This window comes from Lissotriton helveticus, chromosome 1_2 (assembly GCF_964261635.1).
Source record: "Lissotriton helveticus chromosome 1_2, aLisHel1.1, whole genome shotgun sequence".
NCBI classification, from domain to species: Eukaryota; Metazoa; Chordata; class Amphibia; order Caudata; family Salamandridae; genus Lissotriton; species Lissotriton helveticus.
In genome coordinates, this window is record NC_136058.1 from 38,409,139 (window position 1) to 38,433,633 (window position 24,495).

Below are 24,495 nucleotides of genomic sequence, written 5' to 3' on the forward strand. Positions count from 1 at the left end.
AACAAGCCCCTGGAGAGCACACTTCAGGGTGCCACACAACAGCATGTAGTCCCCATAAGCCAGCCACTATTCAGGAAGGGCACTTTCAATGGCAGTAATCCTTCTTGTGTACAACAGATTCTTCTGGTAGTGTGTACCACATAGTTTAAGGTTCCCTGGACCCACGTCCCTACAAGTGTATCTCTGCCCTGCTGAAGTATGGCACCATTAGATTTCCTGTAGTGTACCTTTGAAGTTGGAGGTGGTTTAAAGGAACTCCCTTTGAACCACAGATGTCTCCCCTAAATATCAGTCCTATCTACCATGAGTCTGTGGAATGCTGATCTAAATCTTTAGTGGGGCCATGATCTGGCTCCAGAGGCCAAATGTCAAAACCTTTTCCTTGAATCTATCCAGCCAGGCCAGCAAATGGCAGAGGTCTGTTGTTCCAGTTGCATGCTCAGTGTTTAATACCTGTCACTGGAGAATGCCCAGATGTGCTCCCCCAATCTCCAGTGTGTACTAGAGCCAAACACCAAGTCACACAAAGGGTTTCAGAGCATAGAAAGGCCTATGTTCTAGAAGTGGCATTTCCACCCTAATCATGACAAAATTAGGCCTGGGCGGTAAATTCCGTTCCATTTGCGGAATTTGGTTAATTTCACATTCCGCGGAGAAAGCGAAATTGGCCAAAAGCCTGCGTTCGGCAACTTCGCGAAATTTTTTGCTTGTTTGCTTTCTCAAAATGCATGTTTGCGAGATATTTTTCCCCGAGCACGCAAACAGCGATTGCGAGCAGTAAAAAAACATCGCGAACAAGCAATTCCGCGTGTTCGTGGAATTTCTGCGTGTTCGCAGAGATTTTTTACCATTGCGCAGAGATTTGCGTAACGCGATTACGCAAATTCCGCCCACCCCTATTTAAAATCACCTTTACCACTGGAAAGGGTTTGTCACTGCAAATCAATGATAGGAAACATTGTGAGGCTGCTCCTCTGCAATCCACTATTGCAGCCTGAAGTAATTTCAACCCTTTCCCCATGTTAGCTTATGGAAAGAGTAAACTTCATCGGGTAGTGAAAACACACATGGGTATTTTTCACTACCTGGGCACGGAACACACAGATGTCCCTGTCCTGCCTTTCACCTACTACCCTCTTCACCCCTTGATGTATACCCTCGGGTGCACTAGTGGTAGTGAAGGGTCCTCTCAGGATGGCTAAGGATTTAGAAAGGCCAGCCTGAGTAGAAGTGCATTTGGGCACACACAGACCTGCAATGGCAGGTTGGACACATGTTGAGAAACACCATATGAGCAAGTGCGCACACCGGCCTGCAATGGCCGACTAGACACATGTTTAGAAACACCATAGGTGCAAATGCGCTCACCGGGCTGCAATGGCAAGCTGGACACATGTACTAGCACATCATTGGTGCAAGTGCGCTGACACAGGTTTTATACATGATAGGTGCAAGGGCGCACACCTGTCAGCAATGGCAGACTGGACCTGGTTTACAACCGCCTTCGGTGCGAGTGCGCACACAAAGGCTTGCAATGGCAGGCCTGACCTATGTTTAGAAACCTCAAATAAGCACCACTTCTTATGTGTGTATTCGTAATGTGTGTAGGAAGGGCACGCCCAATTGTGAAAGTCTCCCTCAGGGTTGGCTAATGAGTGAGAAAGGCCAACCTGAGCATGATACATGTTTGATGGGCTATTCAAGTGGGTGGCTGCGTTCCACTACTAGCCAGTGCAGTGCTCGCCCTGGGTATGAGGTGTACCTTTTATAGGGCACTCCCAGGTACGTCACCTAAATCAATCAATCATGCACCCTATCCTGGCATGTGTAGAAAGGGGCACGGCCCTTTCCACTGCAGTACAATGGGAAAGTGCCCAGAGTCCTAAAGTCATGAAAAGAGAGATGCCAAAAACCAGGAGGGAAAAAAAAAGATTTTAGGGAAATCCCCCTAAGAAGGGCCATGTGCAAAAGCCCTGGACCGGTGTGACTGAAATGATACTTGAAGTCCATGCTGGAATACAAACCTGAAGACTTCTTTATTAGTACTTTGTAAGACTTTAACTCTCCCCCATAGCCGACTTTCTTAAGTGGGCGAAATAACGCTTGTTTAATAGCTTTACTGCTCTTTGTATTTTCTCCCCCTTTCCTATTAATCCTACCTTTTAGCCTCACCCATTCCCCACCCCTTATATATTTTTTTCATCACCCTTCTTGCTCGCCCATTCCATGATCGGGCAGTTGCCATAATGTCTCTTGCGTGGAATGTGCTTATGTCTTTTTTACTGCTATATTTTTTCACTTAACTATGAGCCTTTTCACCACTGTTTTTACGAATTATTAAGAAACTTGGTATATGTTTGCTTGACACTTCAAGCATTCTAGAAGAGTCACGCAGCTGAATGTTGCCTGGAAGCCCAGGAAAGAACAATCTATAACTCCTAGATGCTCATTAGATCCCATAATGCAAATTACGCCATCCTGCCATCTGGTGGTCCTGGCTGTAGATGTTTTGTGACCCTCTCTCCATCATAAACACTAGTTTGGAACTTATGCCATGCTCCAGTATTCAATCACAAAGTTTACTAATCGCCTTTTAAACCAGAGTTATTCCACATTCTGTTTCAGGAACTGATTTCCAACTGTTGTTGCATAGTGGTACTTGTATGCCTTCCCAGGGCTGAGAACTGGAGAGATCTTCTCTGAATGTGATTGTACTTTGAAATCTGTCTTTTCATGTCAAGAAGGCACCTTTGCTCCTTTCATGCTTTCTAGCCTTATTTTGAAAATTCTAAAGTTTAATTCTGTTAACATTTTGCTTCCTGAAATTTCCATAGACACCATTTGGCAGATGGCTGAAGGAGTGACTTTAATTGCCCACTGTGCGGCAACAAGTTTACACCTGTCTTTTCTTTCCACCAATGCGGGTGTAAGCTTGGAAGAGGGATTCATACTGGTTTCTTTCTTCAGGCTTAGTTGATTTTGGAGCTCACGAGGTTTCATTTTTTTATTGGTGATGAAAAACTGTTGCTTCTTCCAAAAATAGGACAGGCCTTTTACAACCTAATTTAGTAATGCAATTAATCTCTTACATGAAATGGCTTACTTTCTGCCACTTTTAACAGGTAATATGTGACACTTATTAAACCAGTCTATAATTGAATAGTACAAAGATGGAAGCCATATTAATATATTTTTTTTTATTGAATAATTATTTTGAATTTCTTCCAAGTGTGTTCTTTGACATTATACTGCAATTCCTATTAATATATTGTTTTTACTCAATGAATAATTTGCATTTCTTCTAAGTCTGTTTCGTTATCATCATAGAGCTATATGGAAATACATTATTTTCTGGTTAGCCTGATCCAGGCGGTCAGGATGCATTTGTAGTCCTTGTTGGTGCGGCTATGGCTGTGCTCGCCATGTTTAATGTTGTGTCAAGGACAGGACCAGAATGGGGTCATCCGGCCTGGTCATGGTCATGAGGTTTCCGGCCTGGTCATTCCACTGAGGCAGTGATATTGGCCGTTCAGAACACCTTAAGGTCTAATGCCGACGGGGACTTGCACCAGGCCTTGGTGTTATTGGATCTGTCTGCCGCGTTCGACACGGTTGACTACACCATCTTGGTCAACCGTGTCGAACAGGCCGGTCTTCGAGACTCGGCCTTGGCCTGGCTCAAGTCCTTCATTTCAGAACGTACTCAGTCAGTTCGACTAGGTTCTTTTACAGCCCCTAAAAATATCTCCTTCTGTGGGGTTCCTCAAGGATCTTCCTTGTCCCCCTTATTATTTAATTTATACATGCGGCCTCTTCTGTTCTCCCTACGAGAGTTTAAGGTTAAGGTATATAATTATGCAGACAATCTGCAGTTGGTCTTCGTGCTAAATTCACTCAATGCGGCCGAGGACTTTCGAGCAACTATGTCTTTTATCCAAAGGTGGATGTCTTTAAACCACCTTAAGTTAAACCCGGGAAAAACCGAGCTCATTTTGCCTGGGAAGAGTGAGATCAGTTGGAGTCCTTGTTTTTGGCCGTCGGACATGGGTTCGCCCCCAAAAAAATCCCGAACAGTAAAAAGTCTGGGAGTGACTCTTAGTGAGGATCTTACCTTGGAAAGTCAAGTTGGAACGGTGGTCTCCTCGGGTTTTTTTCAACTGAGGAAGATTAAGAAAATAGCACACTTCCTCACCGACCTGGCCTTAATTCAGGCAGTTAGTGCTCTGGTCCTGTCTCACATCGATTTCTCAAATGGCCTTTACCTGGGTGCGCCAATTGGCCAACTTAAAAGATTGCAATACTTGCAAAATCAAGCTGCGAGACTTATTTGCAAAGTACCTAAGTGGGAATCGATTAGACATGGACTAGAGACCTTGCACTGGCTGCCTGTGGAACAGAGAGCCACATTCAAGGTGGGCTGCATTGTGTTCAAGGCTCTGGAGGGTAAGGGTCCTATGTTCCTTAGACAATTGTTGAGCAAATACAAACCCTTATGCAGCTTGAGATCTGCCCACAAAGACCTACTTGAGGTCCCTCGTTTCAAAAAGAAACGACAGGGAGGCAGCAGTTTTCAATTCTTAGCTGCTTCACTGTGGAACTCCCTCCCTTTGACTCTGCGACACAGTAGGGACCTCCTTGCCTTTAGGAAGGCATTTAAAACCTTTCTTTTTTCTCAGGCCTATTGTAAATAGTGATTATATGTCTTTTATGCATTGTTATGTTCGATTCTCTCACCAGCGCCAAGAAGCCCTCGGGCGTATGTGCGCTTAACAAGTAATAAATAACATAACATAACATCTGTCAAAATCCTTTCATTCTGAGCACTTCTAGCCATTTGCATGATGTTTGACGGTATCCCTATAATTACAGGTGGACAAAGACTTACTGAAGTTCATCAGTGCAGCAAGTGACCAGACCACTGGAATATCTCCATACCGACTTCCTGTTATTAATAATTATGTGACGCCTGTCCCTCCGCCACCAAAAAAGAGCAGTAGGAACCCAAATATGACGAGAAGTGGCACATCGAGAGGAAGGCGTTTCCGCCCGACCACTGCACCACATGACCTCGATCAACTTTCAATGAAGGTAAAGTATTATACAGTGACATCTCTGTAGGAAGACACACTCATTCCGAAAGACAGATCTTCTGTGTGAAGTTTTGCTTCAAATGTGTAAAATAATTGTGGTGTCCATCTCTCCTTGGTACAGTACATGCTGAAATTTCTGGAATCTGCAGTGCTCATCTTAGGTGGCCGAGGTAACAGTAAAAAGTCTTCGTTTCGGGGAGGCAAGCTCTGTGTTTTAACCTACCCTTATTTTGCTGTTTTTATTGTTTGCCTATTCGTGTTTTGCAAAATATAATGGCGTCCCAGATTGTGGCAGATAGTGCCAATGGACATTGCATTGTTTCCTAAGTAAAAAACAACAACATTGTTTTAGGTTATTTTTACATTTCTATTTGTCCAGCTTTTTATTCTTCAATTTCTCTTGTCCGTCGCCTCTTTGATACAAGAGAAACCTTTACTTTACTCTGTCCGAGGCAACAATATTCATGTGGGAAATCCCTTTTTTCAATACTTTGCAAACTTTTTCATGACACTACGGTCTATAAAATAATACTTTCTACTAGGTGTCAGATTATCCTACTTTAATCTGAGCTGTGTGAAGAAAGTTTGACAGTGCACTTGGTGACATTCTCACTCCATAGGGAAGCAGCTCTTACAATTTAGCATTTTAGGCATACCCCTGGCTGAGTTAACAGATTGTGTACCTAACATCTCTGGATGCTGGCCACCTGCAGACGTTCTGCAATTGACTGGGCCTGGATCAGTTATAAACTGGAGTCTTTCAGGAAACGGCCTCTATTACAGAGCACCACGTAGTTCCAGATCAAGGCTAATATTTTAGTTTAAACTGGTGCATGCAGATATTTTGCAAAACCTGTGTACTTCATGTCAGTAACTTTAATGATTGTTTGCAAACGTGTAAACCTAGTAGGTTTTTCCTTAACCAATTCATTACTAAACCCATCATAGTACCAATCAACTCTCCAGTGGTGGTGTCCTGAAAGAGATTCGTAGTCTAAATTATTTTGAAATGTAGTCACTTCTCTATTTAAAGCCCAGCACTCTCTCAGTGTATTTTTCCTCTTGTATAGTTCTGTGACTCAGTCATGGAACCTGTGACCTTGGCTCATTGTCCACTGACTTGAACATATTGATTAGCCTCTGTGGAATCCTCTATTGCTAGACTGTGTTTCAACATGTATGTGTTAACAATCACCTCACTTTTTCCCGCTGTCATCCTACTTGTTTATAAACAGGGGGTTATACCCAATCAAAGTCACTGGGACCTGGGTTCGATAGGAAATGAGAGGAAAGGGTCCCAGTATATAGGGGGAACAATTAAATACACTTCAAGTGAATTAATCAAACACAATTATTGTGATCCACACGATTTTATTTCAAAGTGGGATCCAGTATATTGAATATACATAACATCAAATGTAATCAACTGTATTAAAGTCATACAGTGCCCCAAGGAGGGAAGGGGGAAGTGATAGTGAAAGGGTAAAGGGAGTGATGGGATAATTGTGACAGTAAAATCAGTACTTCAAAAAACCAATACACGCTATAATTGGTATAGCAACAACTGCCATCAGACATGGCTACATTATTTGTAGAGAGGCATACGGTACATGGTATAATGAATATACGAAATCTTGGCGTGGGGTTGCCAGTAATAAAATGTCGACGTTTCGACCCTCTGTGGTTGCAGGGTACTTTAACCTTGCTGTGGGGTCTTCATCAGGACGAGGCGGTGGGGCAAGAGACCTATTAAAGGTATAATGAATTCAAATTAGAGGGATATTACTAATGCCTCTAAATATCACAAGGGTAGAAATGGACAAACGTGGTATCAAAACAATTAAATAATTAGATAGTCGATTGCATTAATAATTATTTTGTGTTTCAGCAAGTCCGAGACACAGAGAAAACTAATGGCTTAGTTTGAAAGTTGAAAATAGGGCGCCTGGGTAGGGAAACCAGCAGAGTACAGGGTGGCCCACCACTAGCACGTAGCACGCAATTGAAAGGAATACTACTGAACATTAAGGGAAAATTTGTGAGAGTAGAGGCTATCAATAAGCGTGATTCAAAATTAAATAGCCATAAAAATAGAATTAAAGAACATACCACAGAGTCAAGAGTCCTACGTGTGGTCTTTGATTGCAAGTAGAAAATAATGAAGCTGCATCTGGAATGATGAGCATGCATTGATTACTTGTCTGTGTTGGAAAAAACGCTTGAGTGAATTACAGCATTGTCCGGTTGGGGACAGTAAAACGGGGCTTACCGGTAGTTGTGTCCTGTTGAGTTTCAGGATGCGGTAATTTCAAAATCTGTGGTATGTTCTTTAATTCTATTTTTATGGCTATTTAATTTTGAATCACGCTTATTGATAGCCTCTACTCTCACAAATTTTCCCGAAACGTCGACATTTTATTACTGGCAACCCCACGCCAAGATTTCGTATATTCATTATACCATGTGCCGTATGCCTCTCTACAAATAATGTAGCCATGTCTGATGGCAGTTGTTGCTATACCAATTATAGCGTGTATTGGTTTTTTGAAGTACTGATTTTACTGTCACAATTATCCCATCACTCCCTTTACCCTTTCACTATCACTTCCCCCTTCCCTCCTTGGGGCACTGTATGACTTTAATACAGTTGATTACATTTGATGTTATGTATATTCAATATACTGGATCCCACTTTGAAATAAAATCGTGTGGATCACAATAATTGTGTTTGATTAATTCACTTGAAGTGTATTTAATTGTTCCCCCTATATACTGGGACCCTTTCCTGTCATCCTACTTGTAACAGTGCTGAAGCTTATTCCCTCCGTAATGTATCAGAAAATGGATGACCTGATTCCTTTTTGGCCCTGAGATTAAACTGCATTGGTTAAGAATCCCAGAGAAACCCTACTTCTGGCTCGGTAAAGCCCCCCCTCTCTCCCCTCTGCCCTTGACTTTACAAATTATTATATTTCCATTCGCTAATTTTTCCATTCAAAGCCATTCCTTTCAGCTCCTAAACATCCTTCCTTCAGTCAAATGTCCCGCATATCTACCCATCACCACATTCTCGAAGACCACTTAAAAAGCCTTTCCCTTTCCTTTAAAACAAGATTAAGAATATAATGATGTGCTTCCTGGCACTCATATTGCCACACCCTTGCCTCTAACACATTGCTCATCCCTCTGACAACCTGCTCCTCTCTAGCTATCACCCGCATAAACGGAAACTTTTCCAATCTGCCAAAACTTCATTGCTCTGCAGATTATGAGTGTCCTCAGCAGGATAACTCTTGCTCACTTTACTCCCCTATTATGTTTTTTTTTTTATGTTTTGTATTACGGCTTTGATACCAGTGAAAAAATAAACATGTCATTAAAATACACATCAATAATGAAAATGGTTTGAGCTTACCTCACCAGTTATTCAAAAAACCAAGACATCTGCAGAGATGTATCTGGCCTAGGTGTCAGTTGTGCGAGTTTGCTAAGAATCTGCAATAAAGTACATATGTTCACTGTGTTCAGTTGTACGGGTTTCTTGCTTCTCTGAGCATGTGAGGGTTTCCCTTTCATAGAGTCAAAATAGAGATGGCCGAATTATGACACAACATGTGTCCATCTCCACAGAGAGTAATGAGCATCAGATGTCGCAGACAACGTGCTTCAGTGACCCAGGTGATAACATGCGTCAGCTGTTCGAGATAGAATATGCATGAGTTGTCCTATGCAGTATATAAATAATTGCCCCTGGTTTTTCTACATCTGAGTGCTCCCCTGGTAGCATATGCATGAATGGCCCCAGGCCAGCACCATTTGTCCCACTATATAACGAATATTAATAGCCCCACTCAATATCAAATTGTAGACCCCACTCAGAAACAAGCATTAATGCTAAACAGTAACAGGACTCTGCTCTCTCTCAAGGCAAGGCAAGAAAAACAGATTCAGGTGCATTTAAAATGAAAGCCGTATATATATATTAATCCATTACTTTTAGAAGGAATGCAAAATATATTGGTTAATGCAGATTCCCAAATATCAAGTAACTTAGGCATGAAAACAAAATAACATATGGCATATATACATAGAGCAGAGAAACGTATAGCTTATATACATGAACTAAGTAAAAAAGAATACGTCACCGATCGCTCTCTCAACATTCTTGCCAACTCGGCTGGAGGAGCCCTTGATAGCCAGGCAGAAGTCTCGATCGGGACCCTCAAAGTTCCCTGTGGCGACATCTCTGCGCCACAGCGAGCTCCCATTCGGGCACCAACGTTTCCTGCCTTTAATACCTTTTACTTAACCTGAGGAGAAGTTTCTAGAAAGCTCGCCCCCTTTCTTCTGTTATGAAAAACCGAGCTGACCGTACTGGTCTTTGTCAGGGTCAAAACAGAAGCTGGCCAGGGTTCTGTATTTTTAATTTTTTTTATATTTTTATTTGCTTTTTCAAAACAGCGCGATACATTGTTCAGTGAAATTATTAAATTAATGGAGCACATCATTATTCCAACAGATAATAACATTACTATGTCACAAATACATATATATCGGAATGCAACAGTCTCGGCAGGGGCTAGAGGCACGTGCAGCATTTTCAACACATTAATCAGAATCGGAGCTAGAACTATCATCATCTGAGGGTGGGTCACAAATGTCCCCTCTATATTTATTCCAGGCCCCCCAAATTTTACTCCATTTCTTGGGACAACCTCTATTGCGAAACACTGCCCGCTCTGTAACCATTTCTGCATCCATATCATGTTTCCAGCCCGCTAACGTAGGCGACTCCATCCCACCCCACCTCTGCGCTATGTTCCTCTTTGCCATCATCATACCCAGTGCCATCCGCCCCTGTCCGGAACGTGTGAGGTTGTTAGGTTCCCATATATTCAATAGGCAAAGTCTAGGATCTGGTAGTACTGAAACCCCCTCTGATTGAGACATGGTTCGCATCACTTGTGTCCAGTAGGGTGCAATTTTCGGGCAGTCCCATATAGTGTGATAGAAGGTCCCTTCCTCACCACAACCCCGCAGGCAGTAAGGGTGTGCTATTAGTCTCATCTTGTGCAGTGTGTGTCTCGTGCAATATGATCTATGTAATATGCGTAGTTGTACCATATGAGGGGATGCCTACTTCTTTCGGGAACGCAATCGCCTCTTGCCACTCCGAATCCTCAATGTTCCCACAATCATGCGACCACTTCTCCCGCAGGGGCCCGTTGGGTCAGGTAAATTATTTATTAGCTTACGATACGTCAGTGATGTCGCCTTTGAGGGCATGTATTCTGTGAGTAGTCTGTCTTCGAAAGGGGACGCTTCTGGGACGTCCGTTTCTGGTGGCAGCGCCGTCATTAAAGCATGGCGTATCTGCATATACCGGAAATGTTCCGATGGGGCCAAATCGTATTGTTGTCTCAGGGTATCAACGGGTAGCACCCGCCCCTGCTGCCAAAGATCCCCAATTGTGGAGATGCCTATAGCATCCCAACGGCCAAAGCCCTTGGTGTGTCTAAGTTTCCCCAGCTTCCTTGTGTCCCATAGTGGAGTCAACTGTGTCAATACTCCCCACCATCCCAACCTGGTCAGCGCAGTATGCCATATGATGAGTGTGTGTTTCAGTGGGCCAAATTTTGTGAGGGACAACGACTTATCGTACAGGGGAGCCAGCATAGCAGGTTGTCCCAGCTGAGCCCTGTCTGCCTTCAGAGCCGGTTCAGACTGCGGGAGATGCAACCACTGGTTAACAACCTTCAACTGTGATGCCCAATAACAGAGACGGATATCAAATACAGGGGAGTGATTCGTTTGAGGTAGTCAGAGGCCGGAATCGCAATTAAGTAGTTATAACAAAAGTTTTACCTCTGACACCATGTATCAAATAGCAGTATTTTTGAATCAGAAGTCTTTTTAATTGACTCCGTAAATTTTATTGCTTATTTTTGATTTTTTGTTAACTTTTTTGAACAGGTTAGCTGCACTCACACTCTACACAGAATGATTCCTCAAATCTTCATACATTAAATTTTTGCACATAATGTATACAGTGAATACTATTTACAAGTTGAAAAAACAAATGAATCCATCAAACTCATGAATACTAAATCAAATCATTTACAAAACACACACATATGTACATTCATGTACTCAAGATCAAGTCCTACTCGTTTGCTAGAGTAGCGTTATTCGTTTATTAGCACTTCTTATTGATTGGTCCTGTTGGAGTTCAGAGTCTATTTATTTAAGCCAATATACCGGAGAGCTCATACAGTTCAGCTCCTCTAAATTACTATAGATCTTATCATCCTGGTATATTGTGCTCTAATTCTCCATTGAAAATGCCAACGCGTTTCGACCGTAGTGGTTGTGGACCTCTTGTTTAATAGAAGGTCTTCCTCAGGGCGTAGTGTGTTGCGTAGGACAGTTTTATCTAAAGAAAGACAATCAAAAAAATCGTAGTAACTTAAGTGTTCCGTGTGTTTCTATTTACACGTGCTAGTCTGTTTAATGTACCTCATCGAATTACGTACCGTTGATTGTATAGGGGGAAGGACGGGAAAATATTCTTTAGATGTGGTGATCTTTTGTTTTCCTGTTTTAAGAAGAGGGAGGCCAAGAGTTAGGTTCTGTCTTGTTTTTATTGCTATTTTATCATATTGTGTCATAATTTAAATTGATAGTAGTAACATACCAGGATGAGCTGGATTTCTAACCAGTCGTTTATTTTCGTGCTGGTTCCTTCTTCTTTTTGTGGAGAGGTTTGTTATCCGCTGCAAGTAAAATATGTGTATATAGTTATATGTTCTTGAAGTGACATGGCGTTATTTCGTAAGTTTACGCGCCCTTTGTTGTCAACACTGTCCGCCTGATTGTTTTCAGCAGATTTGTTATTACTGTTGCCCATTTTTACTTGAGCCTCAGGTTGCATTGACTTGCATAGAATGTTTGTCCCAGCACTCTAGAAGATAGTCGTGATAAAGACACAACATCTAGGAGTGGCGGTGAGAAAATGATGACTGATGTCCAATGGAAGCTAGAAGAGTTAGAGAATCGGCAACGTCTTAACAACTTGAGGGTTCTGGGTATTGAGGAAAAAGCCGAAGGAGATGACATCAAGGCTTTTGTAGTGAAATTGATGAGAGGGGCTTTTCCAGAAATGAATCACTGGGATTGGGAGAAGGAAATCCAGAGGGTTCACAGATTTCCAATGATGGCAAAAAAGAACCAGCCCACCTCACATGATGGAACCCCTAGGCCAAGAGCAATTTTAATATACTTTGGTAACTTTCTATTAAGAGAAGAGGTATACTCCAAGGCGCGGCCTTACTCAAAGGGCTCCTTTGAGTCTCAGTCTTTTTTTACAACTCCGGACTTCTGCCACTCCACGGTTGAAAGGCGGTGGAGACTACGAGAACTGATAGAGCCATGTCAACAGATGGGACTTCAAGCCTATTTAATGAACCCCGCTAGGCTTACAATTATTTACAAGAATACTACCAGAGTTTTTACTTTAGAAATTCAAGCGAGAGAGTACATGGACTCATTAAAATCAGATACACCGGTTGTAAGAATCTGATGAGCTGCTGACCAGGAATATTTTATTCTTGTCTGCCTTTTGTGTATTTCTTGATTTTGTGATTTTTGTCCTCTCTCTTTATTGATATGTAATAGGAAACAGGAAGGAAGATAGTGGATTAGATTCTGATATGGATTATTTATTAATTTCTTTCATTCCGCAATATAATTGGTGAGAATATCACTGGGTAGGGGTTTTTCTTGTTAATAAAAAAAAAGGGGGGGGAACAACATCAGGTCGGTGGGTAAAAATGCACAGATAAATATTAGATGATTCTAGGGTGACGGAGGGAAGTCGACTGCCGGACACTATCACAGAGACCTTAAGCCTGCTTGCCTCATTGGGTGGAGGGGGGTGGTGGGTTGGTTGAGAGGTGGGGGGGTAGGGTGGGCAATAAGGGGAAAAAATGGGGGGAAAATTCATCATCAGAAAAAGAAAGAAATCAGATACAGTTATAAGGGGAGGAGGAACAGAGATGTTAAAGAAAAACTGGTTGTATAGGAAATTGAATAGAGGCACAACAAGAAATGTATGCATATAGTTACAAATAATGTATGTGGTTTAAACGATGCAAGAAAAAGAAGGGATTTGAAAGAATATTTTAAGACATTGCAAGCCAATTTAATTTGTGTTCAGGAAACGCATGTCGAGATCTCGCAGAAATTTTTACTGGAACAACTGGGGTACAAATTGCTGACCTGCACGACTCAGGGGACAAAAACCCGTGGGGTAGCGATATTGGCACGAGGAAATACTGTTATACTGAAAAAACAGCAGGTAGATAAATACGGTCGATGGGTCTTAGCTGAATGTCAATTACAAAATTAAAATTTTACATTATGCTCTATTTACGCTCCTACAGTTGATGACCCAGAGACCCTTATTCACATAAACTCACAGTTGCCCAATTGGCCTCTCCCTATTATAATGTGTGACGACTTTAATATAAATGGCCTTAATGGGCTGTGGAAAAATGATCCCAGCAGGTTTAAAGGTAAAAAGAAAAAAGTCAGAGCTTTGATACATCTTATGCAGGATAACGGGCTGACTGATACTTGGGAACAGCTAATGGGAGGGGGCGGCAGCACATACGATTCGCCCCCCCATAAAACTCTAGCGCGTTTGGATAATTTTTCATTTCTTCTTCGCTGATTCCAATGGTGAAGATTAAAAAAATGCCTAGATTGATGTCAGACCACAACCCGCTCTCCATGGAAATCTCTTTATTAAATGTACAGAAACGCATAACTACCTGTACATTTGAGAGAGCGTTATTGCAGGATGTAGAATATATTGCCCATATGGAAAAATGGCTTAGGGAATTCTTGGAGAATAATAGGGGTTCGGCACTACCAGCAATAGTGTGGGACGCCCTGAAGGCAGGTATTAGGGGGGAAACCATAAGTTATTCTCTTAGACGTAATAAGCTGCAAAAAGAAGCAATAGAGAAGAAGATAAATATAGTAGCGATGTTAGAGGAAGAGATGGTTAAGATCATAAGAGTTAAAGGGGTTGTGACAGGAGCAACACAAAACTTAGCCCTGGCTAAAGCAGCAGTAGGCGAAGTATATGCGTTAAAAGCAGCAGGAAAATATTTAGCTAGGAGGGAAGAGCAACACGAGTATAGTGAACAAGTCGGACGGATTCTAGCGATAAGAACACGACAGGCGGCTACTAGGGGGCAGATACCAGAAATGATTACGGAGGTAGGGGCAGTAGTAAAAACTCCAAAGGAAATTTGTTCAGTATTTCAGAACTTTTATAAGAAACTATATAGCCAGGAGAGCGAAGACCCAGATGCAGCGGAAATTGAGGCGTATCTAGAGGCTGCCTCAGTAGATAAACTCACAGAGGATGATAGGAATATCTCGGAGGTAAATTTTACTCGAGAAGAAATACAAAGGGCTTTTAAGGACCTTCCTTCGGGGAAAGCAGTAGGACCTGATTTAATACTGCTAGAATTTTATAAGAATTATTTTTTAATTCTAGAAGCGGATATTAATATACTGATGGTTTCAATTCAAAATGGAGCAGTGCCGCCGGGGTCTTGGGGAGAAGCGTGGTTTTTCTAAATAAGAATAACATTTCTACAGATCCCGGTTCATATAGACCAATTAGCCTGATGAACAGGGACACCAAGGCTTATTCCAAAGTTATGGCTACTAGGTTGAGCTTGGTAATTGGTAAGGTAGTTTTCCCCCGGCAGCACGGGTTTATTCCGGGGAGGGGCACAGCTGATCACATTAGAAGGGTACCTTCTCTGTTTGACGGCATGGCAGCCTCATGAGACCCTATGTCTTTAATATTGCTGGACGCTGAAAAAGCCTTTGATAGGGTCTCGTGGGGTTTCTTGTGGGCAACAATGAGTAAATTCAATTTCGGGAAAAAATGCATAGTTGCATTAAAAGCCCTATATAGATGTCCGGGTATTAGGCTGAGAGTAGCGGGGGAACAGAGCGAGGTTATAAAAATTGAGCGTGGAACTAGGCAAGGGTGTACTTGTTCCCCGCTGCTTTTTGCCTTTTACATAGATTCATTTATAAGACATATAGAAATGAATGAGGAGATCTGTCCAATTGTTTTGAATGGTTATGAGACCAAAATTTTGGGATACGCAGATGACTTGGCAATTACATCATCAGTACCAACTATAGCGCTAGGGACAATTGAGAAAGAGGCAAAAAGATATGGGCTCCTGTCAGGATATAAGCTGAATCAAGGGAAAACACAAATAGTAGTAAATCAATTTGCCATGATAAATGATGAGAGAGTTACAAATTCTGCTGTTTATTTGGGCATTACGATAATGTCTGATTTATCTAAGGTTGTGGAGGAAAACCTGACCCCAGTGATCAGAAAAGCTAAATTAGATTTAGATAGGATGGACAATTTACATCTAACAATAATCGGACGCTGTAATGTTATAAAGATGTTATTTTTGCCCAAGATTTTATATATTTTTTTCGAACAATTCCTTTAATATTTAGCAATAATTGGTTTAAGGAAATTGATGGGGTCTGCAATCGATTTATATGGGCAAAGGGCAAAACTCGAAGGGCCATAAAACTGCTGGCACTTTCTAAAGAACGGGGAGGTCTGGCGGTACCTGCTTTTAAGGGTTATTATTTGGCAGCAGCCCTGCAATATTTTAGAGGACTCCTAGGGGGGAGCACGAATGATATATGGAGGGGTAGCACTGGCAGTCCTGAAATATATGATTTGCTGGTCCGGGATTCTAATAAGGGACTTCTTACATTTAAGTAATTAAACTACTATAAAAAAACGAAGTTTAAGGTTCTCGCGCGCCACTATATCAGTTTGGTCTATTGTCCGGAAAAAAATTAAGTTAGGGAGAATGAATTTTTACACCCCTTTGTATATGAACGAGCTTCTCCCAGAGGTGTTCAATGATCAAGTGATGAAGCGGTGGGATAACTCCGGGGTTGGAACAATAGGAGATATTACGGACGATTCGGGTATAATTTATTTTGAAAGGGCACGTCAGCTATATAATTTAGATCGCAGAGATTTTTTCAAATATTTACAGATAAGATCAGTTATACAAAGAAAACAGTCAGGGAATTGCAATTTTAAAAGGGTGGATCTGATGGAGCACGTTCAAGATGAGAAGGTGTTACATCCAAAGAAGACAGATCCAGTTCAATAGTTTAAGAAGATTTATTCTTAAAACAAGTGCAGCTCTCTAACTGCCAGAGTGTCTCTCTATCAAGCTCCAGTCTCAAGTGAGCCACAAGAGCCTAAACATTCTAGCATCACTAAGCAACAATGACATGTACAAAAGGCTTAAAGGAGAAGCATATTAATAACTAAGCTTAAGATAAACATAATATATATAAGATGGTCATGAAGATGAAGAATACTGAAACAGGGATATAACACACCTCCTCACCTGTAAAACAAAAAGTTAAGTCACATAGTCCTCAAGATACTTTGGAGTGGTCCTTAGCCTGGAACCGATTCTAATGGAAGGGTCAGAAACAATCCCAGGACCGTCCAAATTATCATCAGGAACATCATTATTTACAGAAAAACCATCACAAGGAGATGAAAAAGGAACATTGGAAACAGAATTGCGAGAATCATCACCGGGGTGTAGCAACCTATCAGTTTCAGAGAGGGTTGGAGAATTATTACCAACAACCTTAGCAATGCGTCTGTTGCTCCACCATTTGCCACCTGAGACCATGACAGAGTGTTTACCAACTCTGGCAATGGTAGTTTCAGGATAAAATCTAGATCCTCTGACTTTACCTGGTCTCCTTATTCTGACTTTGTCTCCAACAGAAAAACATAGATTCTTTACGTGTTTACTGTCATCATATCTGACTTTTGACCGAATCTGAGAATTCTCAACTCTGTCCTTTACTGTATTTAGGTCAGGGGAGGTTCCACCAGATTAGGTTTTGGTAATCACCCATTGAGGGGACAATTCATTAAAGGATTCTCTACCACGTAACATAGCAAATGGAGTAATGCCCGTGGTAGAGTGAGGAGTGTTATTATACGACCACACTCTGTCACTGACAACGTCTTGTACAATTTGTCCAGAAGAGATGGCAAGTTGAACAGAGTCTTTTAAAATGCGGTTCACCCTTTCCACTAAACCATTGCCTTGTGGACTGTACAAGGCAGTGGTTAGATGTTTAACTCCATAATTGTTCAAAAAATCTCTCATTTTGTGTGAAACAAACTGTACACCATTGTCTGAGACAATAAAACCAGGAATTCCTTCTGACCTAAATAATTTGGACAAGAAACAAATCACATTTTCTGTATTGGGATCCTTCATAAATTTAAAAGATACCCATTTAGAGTGATAATCCACAACAGTTAAAATAAACCTATAACCTTGGTTCAAACCACCGATTGGTCCTAAAAAATCTATACCTAATTTTATCCAGGGATTTTCTGGAAATTTCACAGGAGACAAAGGTGAATTGACTGTGCGTAAAGACTTTTCAGCATGAGAACATTCAGTACAGTTATTCAATAACGTTTCAACCGAAACATCCATGCCTGGCCACCAGTAATGTAGTCTTAGTCTTTTCTTTGTACTGGTAATTCCTCCGTGTCCCTTATGAGCTAAAGTTATTACTTTGTTTCTGATAGATGTAGGGGGAACAAGTAAAGATCCTCTCATAATCAGATTTTCTTCAAGGCTCATTTCGTCCTTAATTTTAGCAAAAGGAATCATGTTTTTATCAATCTGACTTTCTCTCGGCCAGCCATCTGAAATCCATTTCTTTAAGAGAATTTGGGAGTTGTCACTATTAGAGGCTTGTAGCCATTCTGACTTGAAAATGACTCCTTCAGTTAACTTTAATCCATCAACTAAACTTATTACCACTTCCTTATCATCAAGGATGGATTCAACCTCTGAAGAATTCACAGGACATCTTGATAAAAAGTCTGCCTTAAAATTCTTTCCTCCCGGGATATGTCTCATTGAAAAATTAAAGTCATATAGCTTAGAAAATAAGCGAACTAATCTAGGACTTGCATTTCTCAACCCTTTATCATTCCATATGAAAATAAGGGGTTTATGATCAGAGACAAGTATAAACTCTTTGCCCCATACATAAGTGGAAAAGTGTTTGACACCCCAGACACAAGCAAGAGCTTCCTTTTCTATAGTACTATAATTTTTTTCTGAGGGCGAAAGTTGTCTAGAAGCAAAAGCAATTATATTTTCATTTCCATTGTCTAAGTAGTAAGTATAGCACCTAGACCCATGTTACTTGCATCAACAGTAATGTAAGATGAGAAAGCCTCATTGAACGGTTTCAGTGCTGGAGCAGAAATGATCAAATCCTTTAACTTCTCAAATGCAGAACTTTGTTTATCACCCCAGACAAATTTAACTTTGTTTTTGGTTAACAATCTTAGAGGTTCACTGATCAGAGCGAAATTCTGTACAAATCTTGAATAGAATTCGCTCAATCCTAAAAATGATCTCAATTGATCCTTATTGGATGGCTGAGCACATTCACGAATAGCTTTAGGTAAGTCTTGTTTGGGACTAATGCCTTCCTGAGATATGACATGACCTAAATACTCCACCTTGTCAAGTAAAAATTTACATTTCTGTTTCTTTATAGTCATTCCATGTTTGTTCAAAATGTCTAGGACCTGATCTAATTTAGCTAGATGTTCCTGAACAGTATTCGTGGATATAAGGATATCGTCTTGGTAAGCTAAAACATCCTTTACATTATCAAACAGTTGTGACATTAGTTTTTGAAAGACTGAGGCCGCTGAAGCTAGGCCAAACGGTAGTCTAAGAAATCTAAAAGGACCAAATGGAGTGTTGAAAGCAGTGAGATCCCTAGACTCATCATTCAGCTGGATCTGGTGATATGCCGCTCTCAAATCAATTGTAGAAAATACCTTTGTACCTTTGAGTTGTGCAAGCATGTCCTGGATGCGAGGCAAAGGAAAGCAATCAATCTGAATATTTTTATTTAATGACCTAAGGTCAATGCAGAGCCTGATCTCATCACAATTCTTTTTAAGAGCAACGACAATTGGAGAAATCCACAATGATGAATTAATTTGCTCAATCACACCTTCATTACATAATTGATCAAGATGAGTTTTAAGTCTATCCCTGATGCTTAATGGAACATGTCTGACCTTGTGAATTACAGGAATTGCATCAGGTTTCAGGATAATCTTATGTTCATATCCTATGACTGAACCCAACTTATCAGAAAAAACACCCTGATGTTTATCAATTATAGTGTATAATGAATGATGTTTAATATTAACAATAGTATTTATTTATGTTTTCAGAACGGTCTAGGGAAATAGGATTATCAGTACCTGGTCTCAAAACCATTTTAAATTTCCCTTGGTCCTTCCAACCTAAGATTTTATATCCTTTCTTAGAAACATAGATTTTTGTATCAATGGTTCTATCCTCAAAGGTGATATTATCTAAAAAATATCCCATCATTTTAATTTCAATATCATTGAAGGCAACAGTGTGTATATCAGTCGGTAATAAATCAATCCCAACCCATTCTTTAAAGAAGAATACATCAGGAATAATAGTAACTGGAGAGCCAGAATCTACTGTAACTTCGAGGGAAACTTTTCCTATGATAATATTACACACAGGATCACCACCATCTGCATCTTCTTGTGAATTAATGATTTCAACAGACAGTAAAATTTTGTTAATGGATTTGTCTTTGGATACTAAATTCACTTCAGTGGTGGGATTATCTGATAATACATACATGGTTTTGGCTTTAAACTTACAAACCGAATTAAAGTGACCAATTTTCTTGCAATTAGTACATTGTTTTTTTTAAAGCTGGACAAGTTGGTGAGTTGGCAAGATGAGATTTTGAACCACATCTATAGCATTGAAGAGATTTATCAGGTTTTTTCCATTCAGTCTTATTAAGCGTTTTATCTTTTTCACGTTGTGAAGAAGGTTGTGAACCTTGTTGAGAAATTTTATTAACTGTCTCTGATATGGAAGGTTTGTTATTACCTAGTTCTTTGGACGCTGAGACTGATCGCTCTATACCTCTTGCAATTTCTAAAGTTTCAGTAATTGAAGGATTTCTACAACAGAGGATTCTTTTTTGGACTTCGTTAGAATGGCAATTGACAACTAGTTGATCTCTCAAATATTGGTCAATAGGGCCTTCAAATTCACAGGAAGCTGCTAAGATTCTCAATTCTGCTAAAAAGGTATCAATACTCTCATGTTCCCTTTGTTTCCGAGTGTAAAATTTGTGCCTTTCAACAATAATACTCGGTTCATCAATAAAATGGTTTTCTAACCTGAGTATTGCTTCCGTGTATACATTCCAATCATCAGAGGGTGGGCGTATAATTTTAGGTTGGTGATCAAAGATCCTCTGACCCTCTGCGCCTAATGCATTGTACAACATGGCATTTTTACGTATAGGAGGGAACTTAGTGCCATCAATGGCTATTATGTAACTGTCGAAAGATTTGAACCATTGAGTCCATTTTATTTTGGGAGTGGAACCTGGTTCTGGGAGAAAAGGGGAAGGAAGAATAGCTGTTTGCATAGCCATAATAAAGCAATTTAAATAAGAGAATTAAGAAATTAAATGAGAGAATAAGAAAATGTAATACGCAGAAATAATAAACAATTATAAAATGAAATTTGACTTAGCTGTGCCTATCAGCGTGTAGGCAATCATGTAAGTTGGTAAGTATTAGTTGGATTTGCTGTGCCTATCAGCGTGGAGGCAAGGATGATTAGTCCTGTGTAGTGCTGTGCCTATCAGCGTGAAGGCAACGAAGACAAAAAGGGTGATAAAATGCTGTTTCAGGCATTAGCAGGTGTCCTGTAAAAGGAGAGTCTCGGCAATCGTTGAGATGAATCAGCTGTGCACATCAGCGAGTGCACGGAGCGTATGGAATAAAGTGCGTTGTTTAGTTGAAGCTGGTTGCTAGGAGATTACTAAGATGGTGGATACGTCGTGTGACTTGGTAACGTGTTGACGTATTAACGTCGTGCGGATGACAAGCCAGTGGAAACAAAGACGGAGCCTCGTAATGGAGTCTCAGGACGTCAGCAGTGAAGAATGGCTGCGCTCTGAAGTCGCGCTGTGAAGTTCATCAAGGTTCTGATCCGGTAAGCTTCAGTTTCAGTTAATATTTTGAAAGACGCTAGGTTTGCCGGTGTGGAGAAAATTCAGCGCGAGCCTCAAAAATGTACTTTTAATTGTCAAAAGTCGAAACAATGCGACAATAATAATCGGAAACGTTGGCATAAATGCAGTAAAAAGTATACGTTTTGTTTACTGCCTGAACGAATTCAAAGTACAGGTTGAAGCAATTAAACCGCTGACGTAGCAAGAAGAGTCTGAGAGACAAACGAGCAAAACAGCGAAGGGCTGCCTGTGTCTGTGCTGTGCAGTATATGAACAAAACAGCCAGCGAATGTCTCAGTGTAGTACACAAATCTCAGGTCTCTTATTTTTCTTCCTCATTAGACAAAGTGTTGATATTTTAAAATTGTTCTGAATAAAGTTGACGTTTTTGGTGAAAATATGAAAAACAAGGCTTTAGGTTGAAGATAGATTATGAAGTCAAGTCAAGGTTTAAGGACAGTTCAAAGTTTAGTGAGTCATGAATTTCTAAATTTTAAAAATGTAGATATCAAAGCAGAAACTGCAGGAAAGTTTTCAAATAGGTAAAAAGGTAACTTATCTTGAAGAGATATGTTGGTTGAGTCTTGAATTCAATAATGTTGATTGAAGTTTCATGAATGAAGAAGGTTTAAAGAGGGCACTGTAGTCTGGTAGTTGATGAAGATGATGTTGATGAAAATTGAAGTTTTAGATTTAGATGTGGGTTCAAAGAGGGCTGACTTGACCACCTCGTCGCCAAGTTTATGTTACATCCAAAGAAGACAGATCCAGTTCAATAGTTTAAGAAGATTTATTCTTAAAACAAGTGCAGCTCTCTAACTGCCAGAGTGTCTCTCTATCAAGCTCCAGTCTCAAGTGAGCCACAAGAGCCTAAACATTCTAGCATCGCTAAGCAACAATGACATGTACAAAAGGCTTAAAGGAGAAGCATATTAATAACTAAGCTTAAGATAAACATAATATATATAAGATGGTCATGAAGATGAAGAATACTGAAACAGGGATATAACAGAAGGGCTGTTCAATTTCACAACTTTATGGGGCATTATTTCAGTATAATGATGACGATAGGGTAAAAGTATTTGAGAAATGGAGAATTAAATTGAATTTAGCCGGGAATGAGGGTGAAAAATCACTTACGCTAGCAAACTCTATTGTAAAGGTTGCAAATCTGCAGGCAGAGTGCTATAAGACTATATATGAATCGTATTATACACTGCACAGAATAGACCGTTGGGGGGGAGCGAGTGGGATATCCTGCCCAAGATGTCAAAGCTTACAGGCGGACACAATTCATATGTTTGCATCTTGTCCGAATCTAGACCCTTTAAAACAAGCAATGGAATTTTTTTTTAAGGAAGAACTGGGGATCTCTGTTAAGCTAACAAATGAGGCTATGATTTTGGGGGTAGGGAAAGAGGGGCAGGATATACCCCATCAAGAATTTATATTTATTGCAATGGCATTAAGTCGGTTATGCATCGCAACTGTATGGAAATACCCTAATCCTCCGTCATTCCACCAATGGCTTTCAAAAATGCTAGCTATATATACCCTGGAAAAAGCTTTATATGAAAAAAAAGGGCTGAAAGCGATGCAGCTTGGTAAACGGGTTTGGGCTCCGGTCGAACAATGGAAACTTAGAGCAGAGGGTTAAAAGGGGAAATGTTACGTTCATACAGATAGGAAAATAGCTGGCCTTGTTGATATTGTTTGACATCCAGTATTATTCTTTTTTTTTTCTCCTCTCTTCTCTTTATTACTTTATCCAGTCATTTCAACTCCTCTTCTCTGTATATCCCTTTTTGTTTCATTTTTTGCAATTTGTTCTGTGTGTCAAGATACTAAGGGCCATATGTAGGTAAATTGCATTTACAGAATCGTAAATACCGAATTTTACCGATTCGGTATTTACAATTCGGTAAATTCAATGTAGGTAATTATTCCTTAACAATTACCGAATCGGTAAGAATCTGTAATTACCGAATCGGTAATTACCGATTCGGTATTTGCCATTGATTCCTATGGGCCTTGAAGCCCATAGGAATCAATAGCAAATACCGATTCGGTAATTACCGAATCGGTAAAATTACCGATTTTACAAGGGGGACAGGGTGTCACTTTGACACCCTGTTGCACCCCTGTTTCTTGCTTTTATGCCATGTGACACACATACATGCCCTTAGGGCATGTCTGTGTGCCACATGGCACAGGTGTACATGCACAGATGTGCATGTACACAGGAATTCGTTATTTACCATGCCATAATATTTCATGGTAAATAACGAATTCCTAAGGGCCTGTGGCACTGTTTCCAGTGCTACCTACATCCCATATTACCGATTCTGTACATTTACCGAATCGGTAATTTACAGATTCGGTAAATTTACCGATTCGGTAAATATACAGAATCGGTAATATTTTGGCCACCTACATCAGAAAATCAAAATACCGGTCGGTAACGGCCGAAATCGGCCGTTACCGACCGGTATTTGGCCACCTACATATCGTGCTAAGTTTCTAATGGCGCGCCCTTGTTGTATTATATATATATATATATATATATATATATATATATATATATATATATATATATATATATATATAATTGAACAATTGCTGAAATTGTATTATCTGATGATGAACAATAAAAAAAAAAGAAGATCTATATTAATTTAGAGGAGCTGAACTGTATGAGCTCTCCGGTATATTGACTTAAATAAATATACTCTGAATTCCAACAGGACCAATTAATAAGAAGTGCTAAGAAACGAATAACGCTATTCTAGCAAACGAGTAGGACTTGATCTTGAGTACATGAATGTACATATATATGTGTTTTGTAAATGATTTGATTTAGTATTCATGAGTTTAATGGATTAATTTGTTTTTTCATCTTGTAAATAGTATTCACTTTATATATTATGTGCAAAAATTGAATGTATGAAGATTTGAGGAATCACTCTGTGTAGAGTGTGAGTGCAGCTAACCTTTTCAAAAAAAGTTAACAAATAATCAAAAATAAGCAATAAGATTTACGGAGTCAATTAAAAAGTCTTCTGATTCAAAAATACTGCTGTTTGATCCATGGTGTCACAGGTAAAACTTTTGTTATAACTACAATAATAGAGACGGACATCTGGGAGCGCTATGCCCCCATCGT

At 40.2% G+C, this 24,495-nt stretch overlaps 1 protein-coding gene across 1 annotated transcript in view; it reads left to right on the forward strand.

Annotated features, from left to right (window-relative positions):
• ERICH3 (glutamate rich 3) overlaps positions 1-24,495 on the forward strand; it is a 594,366-nt gene that overhangs the window by 211,643 nt on the left and 358,228 nt on the right. The window contains exon 7 of the mRNA XM_078668660.1: positions 4,870-5,088. Coding sequence (XP_078524786.1) covers positions 4,870-5,088 — 219 coding nt within the window. The remainder of the gene's footprint in view (positions 1-4,869; positions 5,089-24,495) is intronic.